The following is a 15,348-nucleotide window of genomic DNA, read 5'->3' on the forward strand; positions in this document are numbered from 1 at the left end:
GAGGAAAAAAGAGGGGGAAATAGAGAATAAATGAGTTGAAAATGGAGGAAAAATTAAAGGGAAAAATGGAAAAAATATGAAAAATATGCAGGAAAAATGAAGAAAAATAAGGGAAAATTGAGTGGAAAATGGAGAAAAAATGGAGGAAAAATTAAAGGAAAAATGATGGGAAAATGGAAAAAAACGAGTGGAAAATGATGAAAAAATGAAGGGAAAATGAGAAAGTTTAAGGAAAAATGAGGGGAAAATGGAAAAAGAAAAGGAAAATAGGCCAGAAAAATAAGGAAAAATTGAGTGGAAAATGATGAAAAAATGAAGGGAAAATGGAAAAAAATCAGAAAGAAATGGGAAAAAATGAGAGGAAAATATGCAGGAAAAATGGAGGAAAATAAGGAAAAAATTATTTGAAAATGATGAAAAATGAAGGGAAAAATGGAAAAGAAACAGGGGAAAATGAGGGAAAAATGGAGAAAAAATGAGGGGGAAAAATGGAGAAAAAAATTAAGGAAAAATGAGGGGGAAATGGAGAAAAAATGAAGGGAAAAATGGAAAAAAATCAGAAAAAAATGAGGGAAAAATGAGAGGAAAATAGGAGGAAAAAAGGGAAAAACTAAAAGGAAAAATGGAGAAAAATAAGGAAAAAATGAGTGAAAAACGATGAAAAATGGATAAAAAATGGAGGAAAAATAAGGGGGAAGTGGGGAAAAATGGAGAAAAAATTTAAGGAAAAATGATGGAAATGGAGGAAAAATGAAGGGAAAAATTGGAAAAAATCAGAAAAATATGATGGAAAAATGAGAGGAAAAATGGAGGAAAAAAGGGAAAAATTTAAAGGAAAAATGGAGAAAAATAAGGGAAAAAATGAGTGGAAAATGATGAAAAATGGATAAAAAATGAGGGGAAAATGGAGGAAAAAAGGGAAAAATTCAAAGGAAAAATGAGTGAAAAATGAAGGGAAAAATGGAAAAAAAACCAAGAAAAAATGAGGGGGAAATGGAGAAAAATTGAGAAAGATATAAGGAAAAATGGAGGAAAAATGATGGGAAAATGGAGAAAAAATTTAGGAAAAATGGAGAAAAAATGAAGGGAAAAATTGAAAAAAAATCAGAAAAATATGATGGAAAAATGAGAGGAAAAATGGAGGAAAAAAAGGGAAAAATTATTTGAAAATAATGAAAAAAGAAGGGAAAAATGGAAAAAAAACAGGGAAAAATGAGTGGGAAATGAAGAGAAAATGAGAAAAAAATTGAAAAAATTGAGATAAAAATAAGGGGGAAATACAAAAAAACAGGGAAAAAATGAGGAGAAAATGTAAAGAAAAAATGTGGGGGAAATGGAGAAAAAGAAAAGGAAAATTTAGGGAAAATGGTGGAAAAAATCAGGAAAAAATAAGAAAATTGGGAGGAAAAATATGGAAAAAAAATGAGGGGGAAATGGAGAAAAAGAAAGGAAAAATATGGAAAAAATTCAGGGGAAATATGAAAGAAGTGGAAAAATGAAAGGAAAATGGAATGGAAAAGAAGGGAAAAATGTGGGGAAAAATTGAGAAATAAATGGGCAAAAATGAGGAGAAAATTAAGGAAAAAAATAAGGGGGAAATAGGAAAAAATGGAGAAAAATGAGAGAAAAAACGGAATAAATTAAGGTAAAAATAAGAAAAAAAAAAAGAGAAAAAATAAGGAAAAAGTGGAGGGAAAATGGAAGAAGAAAAATGAAGGAAAAATGGAGAAAAATAAGGTAAAAATAAGGAAAAAAATTTTAAAAATAAGGAAAAAGTGGGAAAATAAAAAAATTATTTTAAAATGTGAAAAAAAAGGAAAAATCAAAACATTTTTGAGGAGAAAGTTCTGGAATCAAAATTTTGGGAGGTTCTGAGGCAGGAAAGGTGAAAAAAAAAGGGAAATTTTGGTGCCAAATTTGGGGATTTTGCCCCCAAAATGGGGCCTGGGAGGGGCAGAAGGGGGCGGGGCCAAGGAAAGGGGGCGGGGTTTGGGTTGGTCACACCTCCAAGTCCCGCCCATCTCATTTGCATAATTTGTTTTTTCTCTTTCATGTTTGGCCCCCAAAGGACCCCGGGACCAGGGGCCCAGGCATGACCCAGGTAATTAATTAATTAATTAATTAGTGGTAAATAATGGGGTTAGAATTGTTGATGTTCAAGTTAATTAACGTGGTAATTAATGGCATTTATTTGGGGTTAATTAATGGCAATATGGGTCATTAATGGAGGTTAATTAGTGGTAATTAAATGAAGAATAAGATTGGATTGGGGTTAATATAATTAAGGGAATTAATTAGTGGTGATTTATGAGGTTACTCCAATTCCTGTTGGGAATAATTAATGGGGTAATTAGGGTAATTAGTGGGGATAAGCCAGAGGGTAATGGGTGGTTCTGAGGTTAATTAGGTAATTAATAGTGTTAATTGGCGGGTAATTAGCAGTAATAAAGAATAAGAGATTGGGTTGGCGGTAATTAATCAAGCTAAAGGGATTAATTAGTAGTAATTAATGGGCTTGGTCAAAGATTAGCTTTGGTAATTAATGGGATAATTAGGAGTAATTAGCAGGAGTAACATGGCAGTTCATTGATGGTTTTGGCTTAATTAACGAGGTAATTATAGATTTAGTGTTAATTAGTGACGAAGAGGAAATGAGGGATTGGGTTGGAGTTAATTGGATTATAGGGATTAATTAGTGCTAATTAATAGGGTTTGTATCAGGGGCTTTTAGAGCTTTGGGGTGCGTTAATGAGGGTTAATTAGTGTTTGGTAGTAATTAATGGTAATTAGCACTAATTAGTCATTTATAGGTGAGCAGGAGAGCTAGGACAACAACACAGGGGTGGGGTTAATTAGTGCTTATTGTCGGTAATAAATTCTAATTAGCACTAATTAGTTAATTATTCATAGGTGAGGAGGACAACTCAGATAACAGCACAGGGCAGGGACCTGGGGGTGGGGTTAATGAGGGTTAATTAGTGCTTGTTGTCAGTAATTAATGTTAATTAATGCTAATTAGCACTTATTAGGTAATTATTTGCAGGAGAGCTGGGACAACTGCACAGGGGAGGGACCTTGGGGTGGGGTTAACGAGGGTTAATTAGTGCTTATTGTCAGTAATTAATGCTAATTAATGCTAATTAGCACTTATTAGTTAATTATTTGCAGGAGAGCTGGGACAACCACACAGAGGAGGGACCTTGGGGTGGGGTTAATGAGGGTTAATTAGCGTTTATTGTCAGTAATAAATGCTAATTAACACTAATTAGTTAATTATTCATAGGTGAGCACGACAGCAGGGACAACAACAGGATCCTAACAGGGGGGAGGGGCTTTTGGGGGGTCTGGGGGCGGGGTTAACGAGGGTTAATTAGCGTTTGTGTTCAGTAATGATTGCAAATTAATGGTAATTAGCACTAACTAGTTAATTAATTGCAGGTGAGCAGGACAACTCGGACAACAACACGATCTTAATATGGGGGAGTGGCTTTGGGGCCATTTGTGGGTCTGGGGGCGGGGTTAACGAGGGCTAATTAGCATTTATTGTTAGTAATAATTGCTAATTAACAGTAATTAGCACTAATTAGTTAATGAATTGCAGGTGAGCAGGACAACTCGGACAACAACACGATCTTCGTGCAGGGGCTGGGCGAGAACGTCACCATCGAGTCGGTGGCCGACTACTTCAAACAGATCGGCATCATCAAGGTGAGCACCTGGGGGACACACCTGGGACAGGTGGGGACACCTGGGACAGGTGACAGCACCTGGGGACACACCTGGGACGGGTGGGACACACCCGGGACACAGCTGGGGACATCTGGGACACACCTGGGGATACCTGGGGAATACCTGGGGCAGATGGGGGGAGACACCTGGGACACACCTGGGCACAGGTATCAGCCCCTAGGACAGGTGGGACAGGTAACAGCACCTGGGGACACAGCTGGGGACACACCTGGGACACATCTGGGACAGGTAACAGCACTTAGGGGACACCTGGGGCATATCGGGGACACACCTGGGGGACACCTGGGGACACACCTGGGACAGGTGGGACACACCTGGGACAGGATGGGACACACCCAGGAGACAGCTGGGACACACCTGGGGCAGGTGGGGACACACCCAGGATACACCTGGGGACACCTGGGACACACCCGGGACACACCTGGGGACAGGTGGGACACACCTGGGACAGGATGGGACACACCCAGGAGACAGCTGGGACACACCTGGGGCAGGTGGGGACACACCCAGGATACACCTGGGGACACCTGGGACACACCCGGGACACACCTGGGGACACCTGGGACACACCTGGGGCAGGTGGGACACACCCAGGATACACCTGGGACACACCCGGGACACACCCGGGACACACCTGGGGACAGGTGGGACACACCTGGGACACACCCGGGACACACCCGGGACACACCCGGGACACACCTGGGGACACCTGGGACACACCCGGGACACACCTGGGGACAGGTGGGACACACCCGGGACACACCTGGGGACAGGTGGGACACACCCGGGACACACCTGGGGACACCTGGGACACACCCGGGACACACCTGGGGACATCTGGGACACACCCAGGACACCCCTGGGACAGGTGGGGACACACCCAGGACACACCTGGGACACACCTGGGACACACCTGGGGATGCCTGGGACAGGTGGGACACCTGGGACAGGTGGGGACACACCCAGGACACACCTTGGACAGCTGGGACACACCTGGGATGCACCTGGGGGGACAGATGGGGATACCTGGGACAGGTGGGAATAGGGGAGGGGACATCTGGGGATACACCTGGGGACACCTGGACAGGTGAGACACACCTGGGGGCACACCTGGACAGGTGGGGGGATACCTGGGACACACCTGGGACAGGTAAGGGACACCTGGGGACACACCTGGACAGGTGAGGGACGCCTGGGGACACACCTGGGACAGGTATGGGACACCTGGGGACACACCTGGGGGGATGACAGGTGAGAAGGGGTCACTCATTGGTCAGTGGTCACTCATTGGTCAGTGGTCACTCAGTGGTCACTCATTGGTCATTCATTGGTCATTTGGGGTAACTCAGGGGTCACTCATTGGTCGCTCAGTGGTCACTCAGGGGTCACTCAGTGGTCACTCAGTGGTCACTCAGTGGTCACTCAGGGTCACTCAGGGGTCACTCAGTGGTCACTCAGGGTCACTCAGTGTCACTCAGGGGTCACTCATTGGTCACTCAGGGGTCACTCAGTGGTCACTCAGTGGTCACTCAGGGTCACTCAGTGTCACTCAGGGGTCACTCAGTGGTCACTCAGGGTCACTCAGTGGTCACTCACTGGTCGGTCAGTGGTCACTCAGTGGTCACTCTGGTCACTCTGGTCACTCCCCAGACCAACAAGAAGACGGGCCAGCCCATGATCAGTGGTGATCACTCAGGGGTCACTCAGCAGTCAGTGGTCACTCAGTGGTCACTCTGGTCACTCCCAGACCAACAAGAAGACGGGCCAGCCCATGATCAGTGGTGATCACTCAGGGGTCACTCAGCAGTCAGGGGTCACTCAGTGGTCACTCAGTGGTCACTCATTGGTCACTCATGGTCACTGTGGTCACTCCCCAGACCAACAAGAAGACGGGCCAGCCCATGATCAGTGGTGGTCACTCAGTGGTCACTCAGTGGTCACTCAGTGGTCACTCAGTGGTCACTCAGGGTCACTCAGTGGTCACTCAGTGTCACTCATGGTCACTCAGTGGTCACTCAGCAGTCAGTGGTCACTCAGTGGTCACTCTGGTCACTCCCAGACCAACAAGAAGACGGGCTAGCCCATGATCAGTGGTGGTCACTCAGGGGTCACTCAGGGTCACTCATTGGTCACTGGTCACTCAGTGGTCACTCATTGGTCAGTGGTCACTCAGGGTCACTCAGTGGTCACTGGTCACTCAGGGTCACTCAGTGGTCACTCAGGGTCACTCAGTGGTCACTCAGTGGTCACTGAATGGTCAGTGGTCACTCAGTGGTCACTCTGGTCACTCATTGGTCAGTGGTCACTCATGGTCACTCAGTGGTCACTCAGGGTCACTCAGTGGTCACTCAGTGGTCACTCAGGGTCACTCAGTGGTCACTCAGGGTCACTCAGTGTCACTCATGGTCACTCAGGGTCACTCAGTGGTCACTCAGTGGTCACTCTGGTCACTCATTGGTCAGTGGTCACTCGGTGGTCACTCTGGTCACTCATTGGTCAGTGGTCACTCAGTGGTCACTCAGTGGTCACTCAGTGGTCACTCTGGTCACTCATTGGTCAGTGGTCACTCAGTGGTCAATGTGGTCACTCATGGTCACTCAGTGGTCACTCGTGGTCACTCAGTGGTCACTCAGTGCTCACTCATTGGTCAGTGGTCACTCAGTGGTCACTCAGTGGTCACTCTGGTCACTCTGGTCACTCCCAGACCAACAAGAAGACGGGCCAGCCCATGATCAGTGGTGGTCACTCAGTGGTCACTCATTGGTCAGGGGCCACTCAGTGGTCAATGTGGTCACTCAGGGTCACTCAGGGTCACTCAGGGTCACTCAGTGGTCACTCAGGGTCACTCAGTGGTCACTCAGTGGTCACTCATGGTCACTCTGGTCACTGTGGTCACTCCCCAGACCAACAAGAAGACGGGCCAGCCCATGATCAGTGGTGGTCACTCAGTGGTCAATGTGGTCACTCAGTGGTCACTCAGTGGTCACTCAGTGGTCAGTGGTCACTCAGTGGTCACTCAGTGGTCAGTGGTCACTCATTGGTCACTCATTGGTCACTGGTCACTCAGTGGTCACTCAGGGTCACTCAGGGTCACTCAGTGGTCACTCAGTGGTCACTCAGGGTCACTCAGGGTCACTCAGTGGTCACTCAGTGGTCACTCAGGGTCACTCAGGGTCACTCAGTGGTCACTCATTGGTCACTCAGTGGTCACTCAGGGTCACTCAGTGGTCACTCATTGGTCACTCAGTGGTCACTCTGGTCACCCCCAGACCAACAAGAAGACGGGCCAGCCCATGATCAATGGTGGTCACTCAGTGGTCAATGTGGTCACTCAGTGGTCACTCAGTGGTCACTCAGTGGTCAGTGGTCACTCAGGGTCACTCAGTGGTCACTCAGGGTCACTCAGTGGTCACTCATGGTCACTCTGGTCACTCCCAGACCAACAAGAAGACGGGCCAGCCCATGATCAATGGTGGTCACTCAGTGGTCACTCAGTGGTCACTCATTGGTCAGTGGTCACTCAGTGGTCAATGTGGTCACTCATGGTCACTCAGTGGTCACTCACTGGTCACTCAGTGGTCACTCTGGTCACTCCCAGACCAACAAGAAGACGGGCCAGCCCATGATCAATCTCTACACCGACCGTGAGACCGGCAAGCTCAAGGGCGAGGCCACCGTGTCCTTCGACGACCCGCCCTCGGCCAAGGCCGCCATCGACTGGTTTGATGGTCAGTCACGGAATTCCCAAATTCCTGAATTCCCAAAATTCCCAAAATCCCAATTCCCAGAAATTCCTGATCCTGAAATTCCTGAAATTCCCCATCCCAAATTCCACCGTGTCCTTCGACGACCCGCCCTCGGCCAAGGCCGCCATCGACTGGTTTGATGGTCAGTCACAAAATTCCCAAATTCCTGAAATTCCCAAAATCCCAATTCCCAGAAATTCCTGATCCTGAAATTCCTGAAATTCCCAAATTCCTGAAATTCCCCGTCCCAAATTCCCCCGTGTCCTTCGACGACCCGCCCTCGGCCAAGGCCGCCATCGACTGGTTCGATGGTCAGTCACAAAATTCCCAAATTCCTGAAATTCCTCAATTCCCAAAATCCTGATTGCCAAATTCCTGAAATTCCCAAATTCCTGAAATTCCTCAATTTCTGTAATTCCCCATCCCAAATTCCCCGTGTCCTTCGACGACCCGCCCTCGGCCAAGGCCGCCATCGACTGGTTTGATGGTCAGTCACGGAATTCCCAAATTCCTGAAATTCCTGAATTCCTAAAATCCTGATCCTGAAATTCCTGAAATTCCCAAATTCCTGTAATTCCCCATCCCAAATTCTTCCCCCGTGTCCTTCGACGACCCGCCCTCGGCCAAGGCCGCCATCAACTGGTTCGATGGTCAGTCACGGAATTCCCAAATTCCTGAATTCCCAAAATTCCCAAATTCCCAAAATCCTGATCCTGAAATTCCCAAAATTCCCAAATTCCTGAAATTCCTGATCCTGAAATTCCCAAATCCTGAAATTCCCCGTCCCAAATTCCCCTGTGTCCTTCAACGACCCGCCCTTGGCCAAGGCCGCCATCGACTGGTTTGATGGTCAGTCACAGAATTCCCAAATTCCTGAAATTCCTCAATTCCCAAAATCCTGATCCTGAAATTCCCAAATACCTGAAATTTCTGAAATTCCCAAATTCCTGAAATTCCGCGTCCCAAATACCCCCATGTCCTTCGACGACCCGCCCTCGGCCAAGGCCGCCATCGACTGGTTTGATGGTCAGTCACAAAATTCCCAAATTCCTGAAATTCCCAAAATTCCCAAAATTCCCAAAATCCTGATCCTGAAATTCCCAAAATTCCCAAATTCCTGAAATTCCCATCCCAAATTCCCCCGTGTCCTTCGACGACCCGCCCTCGGCCAAGGCCACCATCGACTGGTTCGACGGTCAAAATCATGATATTCCCAAATTCCTGAATTCCCAGAATTCCCAAATTCCTGAATTCCCAAAATTCCCAAATTCCTGATTCCCAAAATCCTGTAATTGCCCATCCCAAATTTCCCCCTGTCCTTCGACGACCCGCCCTCGGCCAAGGCCGCCATCGACTGGTTTGATGGTCAGTCATGGAATTCCTGAATTCCCAAAATTCCCAAATTCCTGAAATTCCCAATCCCAAAAATCCTGAAATTCCCAAAATCCCAATTCCCAGAAATTCCTGATCCTGAAATTCCTGAAATTCCCCAATTCCTGAAATTCCGCGTCCCAAATTCCCCCGTGTCCTTCGACGACCCGCCCTCGGCCAAGGCCACCATCGACTGGTTTGATGCTCAGTCATGGAATTCCCAAATTCCTGAAATTCCCAAAATCCCAAATTCCTGATCCTGAAATTCCCAAATTCCTGAAATTCCCCTTCCTAAATTCCCCCGTGTCCTTCGACGACCCGCCCTCGGCCAAGGCCGCCATCGACTGGTTTGATGGTCAGTCATGGAATTCCTGAATTCCCAAAATCCTGAATTCCCAAAATCCCAAAATTCCCAAATTCTTGATTCCCAAATTCCTGAAATTCCTGAAAATCCCAAAATTCCCAAAATCCTGAATTCCTGATCCTGAAATTCCCAAAATCCTGAAATTCCCCATCCCAAATTTTCCCCCAACAATTCCCATTTATTTCCCCCAATAAATCCCCATTTTACCCCAATAAATTCCCATTTCCCCCCCCCAATATTTCCCATTTTTCCCCAACAATCCCCATTTTTTTCCCCAATATTTCCCATTTATTTCCCCAACAATCCCCATTTATTTCCCCCAATATTTCCCATTTTCCCCAATAATTCCCATATTTTTCCCCATTAAATCCCCATTTTTCCTCAATAAAATCCCCATTTTCCCCCAATAATTCCCATTTATTTTCCCCAATAATTCCCATTTTTTCCCCAATAAAATCCCCATTTTTCCCCAATTTTTCCCCAATGAAATCCCTGTTTTCCCCAATAATTCCCATTTATTTTCCCCAATAAAATCCCCATTTTACCCCAATAAAATCCCTATTTTTCCCCAATAAAATTCCCATTTTTCCCCAATTTTTCCCCAATAAATCCCCATTTCCCCCCCAATAAAATTCCCATTTTTCCCCAATTTTTCCCCAATAATTCCCATTTTTCCCCTTGCAGGGAAGGAGTTTTCTGGGAATCCCATCAAGGTTTCCTTCGCCACTCGCCGCGCCGACTTCACCCGCGGCGGGGGTGGCCGCGGCCGGGGCCGGGGAGGTGAGGCCAAAATCTCCTTTTTTTACCCCAAAATCCCCTTTTCCCACCCCAAAATCCCCTTTTCCCACCCCAAAATCCCCTTTTCCCACCCCAAAATCCCCTTTTCCCACCCCAAAATCCTCTTTTTTTACCCCAAAATCCCCTTTTCCCACCCCAAAATCTCCTTTTCCACCCCAAAATTCTCCTTTTTTTACTCCAAAATCCCCTTTGCCACCCCAAAATCCCCTTTTTTTACCCCAGAATCCCTTCCTGTCCTGAATTTCCCCTTTTGCCCCCCAAAATTCCCCTTTTTGACCCCTAAATTCCCCATTTTCACCCCAAAATTCTTCTTTTTTCATTATAAAATCCCCTTTTCCGACCCCAAAATTCCTTCCCGTCCTGAAATTCCCCTTTTTACCCCAAAATTCCCTCTTTTCACCCCCAAATTCCCCCTTTGCACCCCCAAATTCTCATTTTTAACACCAAAATTCCCCATTTTCATCCCAAAATCCCCGTTTTTTACCCCATTTCAGGCCCCATGGGCTGGGGCAGGTTCCACAATTCCCATTTTTCCCAAAATCCCCGTTTTTTACCCCAATTCAGGCCCCATGGGCCACGGCGGGTTCTATAATTTATATTTTTCCCAAAATCCCCGTTTTTTACCCCATTCCAGGCCCCATGGGCCGCGGCGGGTTCCATAATTTATATTTTTCCCAAAATCCCCGTTTTTCACCCCAAACATTCCCATTTTTCCCAAAATCCCCGTTTTTCACCCCAAAATGCCGTTTTTTACCAAAATCCCCGTTTTTTACCCCATTTCAGGCCCCATGGGCTCTGGTGGGTTCTATAATTTATATTTTTACCAAAATCCCCGTTTTTTACCCCATTTCAGGCCCCATGGGCTCTGGTGGGTTCTATAATTTACATTTTTTCCCAAAATCGCCGTTTTTCACCCCAATCCAGGCCCCATGGGTCGCGGCGGGTTCGGCTCCGGCGGCTCCGGCGGGTTCAGTAATTCCCATTTTTCCCAAAATCCCCGTTTTTCACCCCAATCCAGGCCCCATGGGGCGCGGCGGGTTCGGCTCCGGCGGCTCCGGCGGGTTCCATAATTCCCATTTTTCCCAAAATCCCGGTTTTTCACCCCAAACATTCCCATTTTCCCCAAAATCCCCGTTTTTTGCCCCATTTCAGGCCCCATGGGTCGCGGCGGGTTCAGTAATTCCCATTTTTCCCAAAATCCCCGTTTTTTACCCCAAACATTCCCATTTTTCCCAAAATCCCCGTTTTTCACCCCAAAATGCCGTTTTTTCCCAAAATCCCCGTTTTTCACCCCAATCCAGGCCCGATGGGTCGCGGCGGGTTCGGCTCCGGCGGCTCCGGCGGCCGCGGCGGCTTCACGGGAGGGGGAGGGGCCCAGCAGAGAGCGGGGGACTGGAAATGCCCCAACCCGTGAGTGACCATACTGGTTATACTGGTTTATACTGGGAGGGACTGGGAGAAAATGGTTATATTGGGTTATACTGGGTTATACTGGTTATACTGGGATAAACTGGGTTATACTGGTTATACTGGGGGGGACTGGAAATGCCCCAACCCGTGAGTGACCATACTGGTTATACTGGTTTATACTGGGGGGGAGTGGGGGGACTGGGAGAGATTGGGTTATACTGGTTTATACTGGGGGGGAGTGGAAATGCCCCAACCCATGAGTGACCATACTGGTTATACTGGTTTATACTGGGATGGACTGGGAGGGACTGGAAATGCCCCAACCCGTGAGTGACCATACTGGTTATACTGGTTTATACTGGGAGGGACTGGGGGGGACTGGAAATGCCCCAACCCGTGAGTGACCATACTGGTTATACTGGGTTATACTGGGAGGGACTGGGATGGACTGGGAGAGATTGGGTTATAGTGGTTATACTGGGATAAACTGGGTTATACTGGTTATACTGGGGGGGACTGGAAATGCCCCAACCCGTGAGTGACCAAACTGGTTTATACTGGGAATACTGGGAGGGACTGGGATGGACTGGGGGGGACTGAGAGAGATTGGTTATACTGGGAGGGACTGGGTTATACTGGGAATACTGGGAGGGACTGGGTTAGACTGGTTATACTGGGAGGGACTGGAAATGCCCCAACCCGTGAGTGGTGATACTGGTTATACTGGGTTATACTGGGAGGGACTGGGGGGGACTGGAAATGCCCCAACCCGTGAGTGACCATACTGGTTATACTGGTTTATACTGGGAGGGACTGGGGGGGACTGGGGGGGACTGGAAATGCCCCAACCCGTGAGTGATACTGGTTATACTGGGTTATACTGGGAGGGACTGGGGGCACTGGAAATGCCCCAACCCGTGAGTGACCATACTGGTTTATACTGGGTTATACTGGTTATACTGGGGGGGACTGGAAATGCCCCAACCCGTGAGTGACCAAACTGGTTATACTGGGAATACTGGGAGGGACTGGGGGTGGGACTGGGTTATACTGGTTATACTGGGGGGGACTGGAAATGCCCCAACCCGTGAGTGACCAAACTGGTTTATACTGGGAGGGACTGGGATGGACTGGGGGGGACTGGAAATGCCCCAACCCGTGAGTGGTGATACTGGTTATACTGGGTTATACTGGGAGGGACTGGGGGGACTGGAAATGCCCCAACCCGTGAGTGACCAAACTGGTTATACTGGGTTATACTGGGAGGGACTGGGATGGACTGGGGGGGACTGGAAATGCCCCAATCCGTGAGTGACCATACTGGTTATACTGGTTTATACTGGGAGGGACTGGGGGTGGGACTGGTTATACTGGGGGGGACTGGAAATGCCCCAACCCGTGAGTGATACTGGTTTATACTGGGTTATACTGGGAGGGACTGGGTTATACTGGGGGGGACTGGAAATGCCCCAACCCGTGAGTGGTGATACTGGTTATACTGGTTTATACTGGGAGGGACTGGGTTATACTGGGGGGGACTGGAAATGCCCCAACCCGTGAGTGACCATACTGGTTTATACTGGGGATACTGGGAGGGACTGGGTTATACTGGGGGGGACTGGAAATGCCCCAACCCGTGAGTGATACTGGTTTATACTGGGTTATACTGGGAGGGACTGGGTTATACTGGGGGGGACTGGAAATGCCCCAACCCGTGAGTGACCATACTGGGTTATACTGGGAGGGACTGGGGGGACTGGGATGGACTGGGGGGGACTGGGAAGGGTCACTTGGGTTACTGGTTTATACTGGGAGGGACTGGGATGGACTGGGGGGGACTGGAAATGCCCCAACCCGTGAGTGACCAAACTGGTTTATACTGGGAATACTGGGAGGGACTGGGGGGAACACGGTGATACTGGGGATACTGGGAGGGACTGGGTTATACTGGGTTATACTGGGTTATACTGGGGGGGACTGGAAATGCCCCAACCCGTGAGTGACTTAAACTGGGGATACTGGGAGGGACTGGGTTAGACTGGGGGGGACTGAGTTATACTGGGAGGGACTGGGTTAGACTGGGAGGGACTGGGCTATACTGGGTTATACTGGGCTACACTGGGCTATACTGGGCTGTACTGGGCTATACTGGGCTGTACTGGGCTATACTGGGCTGTACTGGGCTATACTGGGCTGTACTGGGCTATACTGGGTTATACTGGATTTTACTGGGTTTTACTGGGTTATACTGGGCTACACTGGGTTATACTGGGCTACACTGGGTTATACTGGGCTATACTGGGCTATACTGGGCTGTACTGGGCTATACTGGGTTATACTGGATTTTACTGGGTTGTACTGGGCTATACTGGGTTATAATGGGCTACATTAGACTATACTGGGTTATACTGGGCTGTATTGGGTTGTACTGGGTTATACTGGGCTGCACTGGGTTTTACTGGGTTATACTGGGCTATACTGGGTTATACTGGGCTACACTGGGTTATACTGGGCTATACTGGGCTGTACTGGGCTATACTGGGCTGTACTGGGCTATACTGGGTTATACTGGATTTTACTGGGTTGTACTGGGCTATACTGGGTTATAATGGGCTACATTAGACTATACTGGGTTATACTGGGCAGTATTGGGTTGTACTGGGTTATACTGGGCTGCACTGGGTTTTACTGGGTTATACTGGGCTATACTGGGAGGGACTGGGTTGTACTGGGTTATACTGGGCTATGCTGGGAAGGACTGGGTTATACTGGGATGAACTGGGAGGGGACGTGCTGTGCACCCATGACATCATCAGTGATGTGATGACGTCACCGGTGACGTCACAGGGCGTGCGAGAACATGGGGGAGGGGTTTGGGACGAACTGGGAAGGGACTGGGCGAACTGGGAGGGGCTAACGTCCTCTCCCTATGACGTCATCACCATTGCTCTGACGTCACCGATGACGTCACAGGGCGTGCGAGAACATGGGGGGAGGGGTTTGGGGCAAACTGGGAAGGGACTGGTGGAACTGGGAGGGGCTAACGTTCTCTCTCTGTGACGTCATCACCGTCAGTCTGACGTCACCGATGACGTCACAGGGCGTGCAAGAACATTGGGGGGAGGGGTTTGGGACGAATTGGAAAGGAAGTGGGAGGGGCTAATGTTCTCTCTCTATGACATCATCGGCGTTGCTCTGACGTCACCGCTGACGTCACCGCTGACGTCACAGGGTGTGCGAGAACATGGGGGAGGGGTTTGGATGAATTGGAAAGGAAGTGGGAGGGGCTAACGTTTTCTCTCTCTCTGACGTCACCGCTGTCGCTATGACGTCACCGCTGACGTCACAGGGCGTGCGAGAACATGAACTTCTCGTGGCGGAACGAGTGCAACCAGTGCAAGGCGCCCAAACCCGAGGGGGGGCCCGGGGGGCCTCACCTGGGCGGGGGCGGAGCCGGGAAGTACCCCGGGGGGGGCGGCGGCCGCGGCGGCAACCACATGGGTGAGGATCCGTGGGGGGCACACCTGGGGGCACACCTGGGGGCACCTGGGGGCACCCATCACACACCTGGGGGCACACCTGGGCAAACCTGGGGGCACTCAAAACACACCTGGGGGCACACCTGGGCACACCTGGGGGCACTCAAAACACACCTGGGGGCACACCTGGGGGCACTCAAAACACACCTGGGGGCACACCTGGGCAAACCTGGGGGCACATCTGGGGTACCTAACACACCTGGGCACACCTGGGGGCACACCTGGGGTACCCATCACACACCTGGGCACACCTGGGGGTACCCAACACACACCTGGGCACACCTGGGATACCCAAACACACACCTGGGGGCACCCAACACACACCTGGGCACACCTGGGCACACCTGGGGTACCCAACACACACCTGGGG

General features: G+C 49.1%; 1 protein-coding gene across 1 annotated transcript in view; it reads left to right on the plus strand.

Moving 5' to 3' along the window:
• FUS (FUS RNA binding protein) overlaps positions 1-15,348 on the plus strand; it is a 29,382-nt gene that overhangs the window by 11,474 nt on the left and 2,560 nt on the right. Inside the window, exons 6-11 of the mRNA XM_084224277.1 lie at positions 2,069-2,101; positions 3,602-3,708; positions 7,349-7,478; positions 9,916-10,011; positions 11,331-11,439; positions 14,789-14,940. Coding sequence (XP_084080403.1) covers positions 2,069-2,101; positions 3,602-3,708; positions 7,349-7,478; positions 9,916-10,011; positions 11,331-11,439; positions 14,789-14,940 — 627 coding nt within the window. The remainder of the gene's footprint in view (positions 1-2,068; positions 2,102-3,601; positions 3,709-7,348; positions 7,479-9,915; positions 10,012-11,330; positions 11,440-14,788; positions 14,941-15,348) is intronic.

The sequence above is a fragment of the Fringilla coelebs genome (assembly GCF_963513975.1).
Source record: "Fringilla coelebs genome assembly, chromosome: 35".
In the NCBI taxonomy this organism is placed as follows: Eukaryota; Metazoa; Chordata; class Aves; order Passeriformes; family Fringillidae; genus Fringilla; species Fringilla coelebs.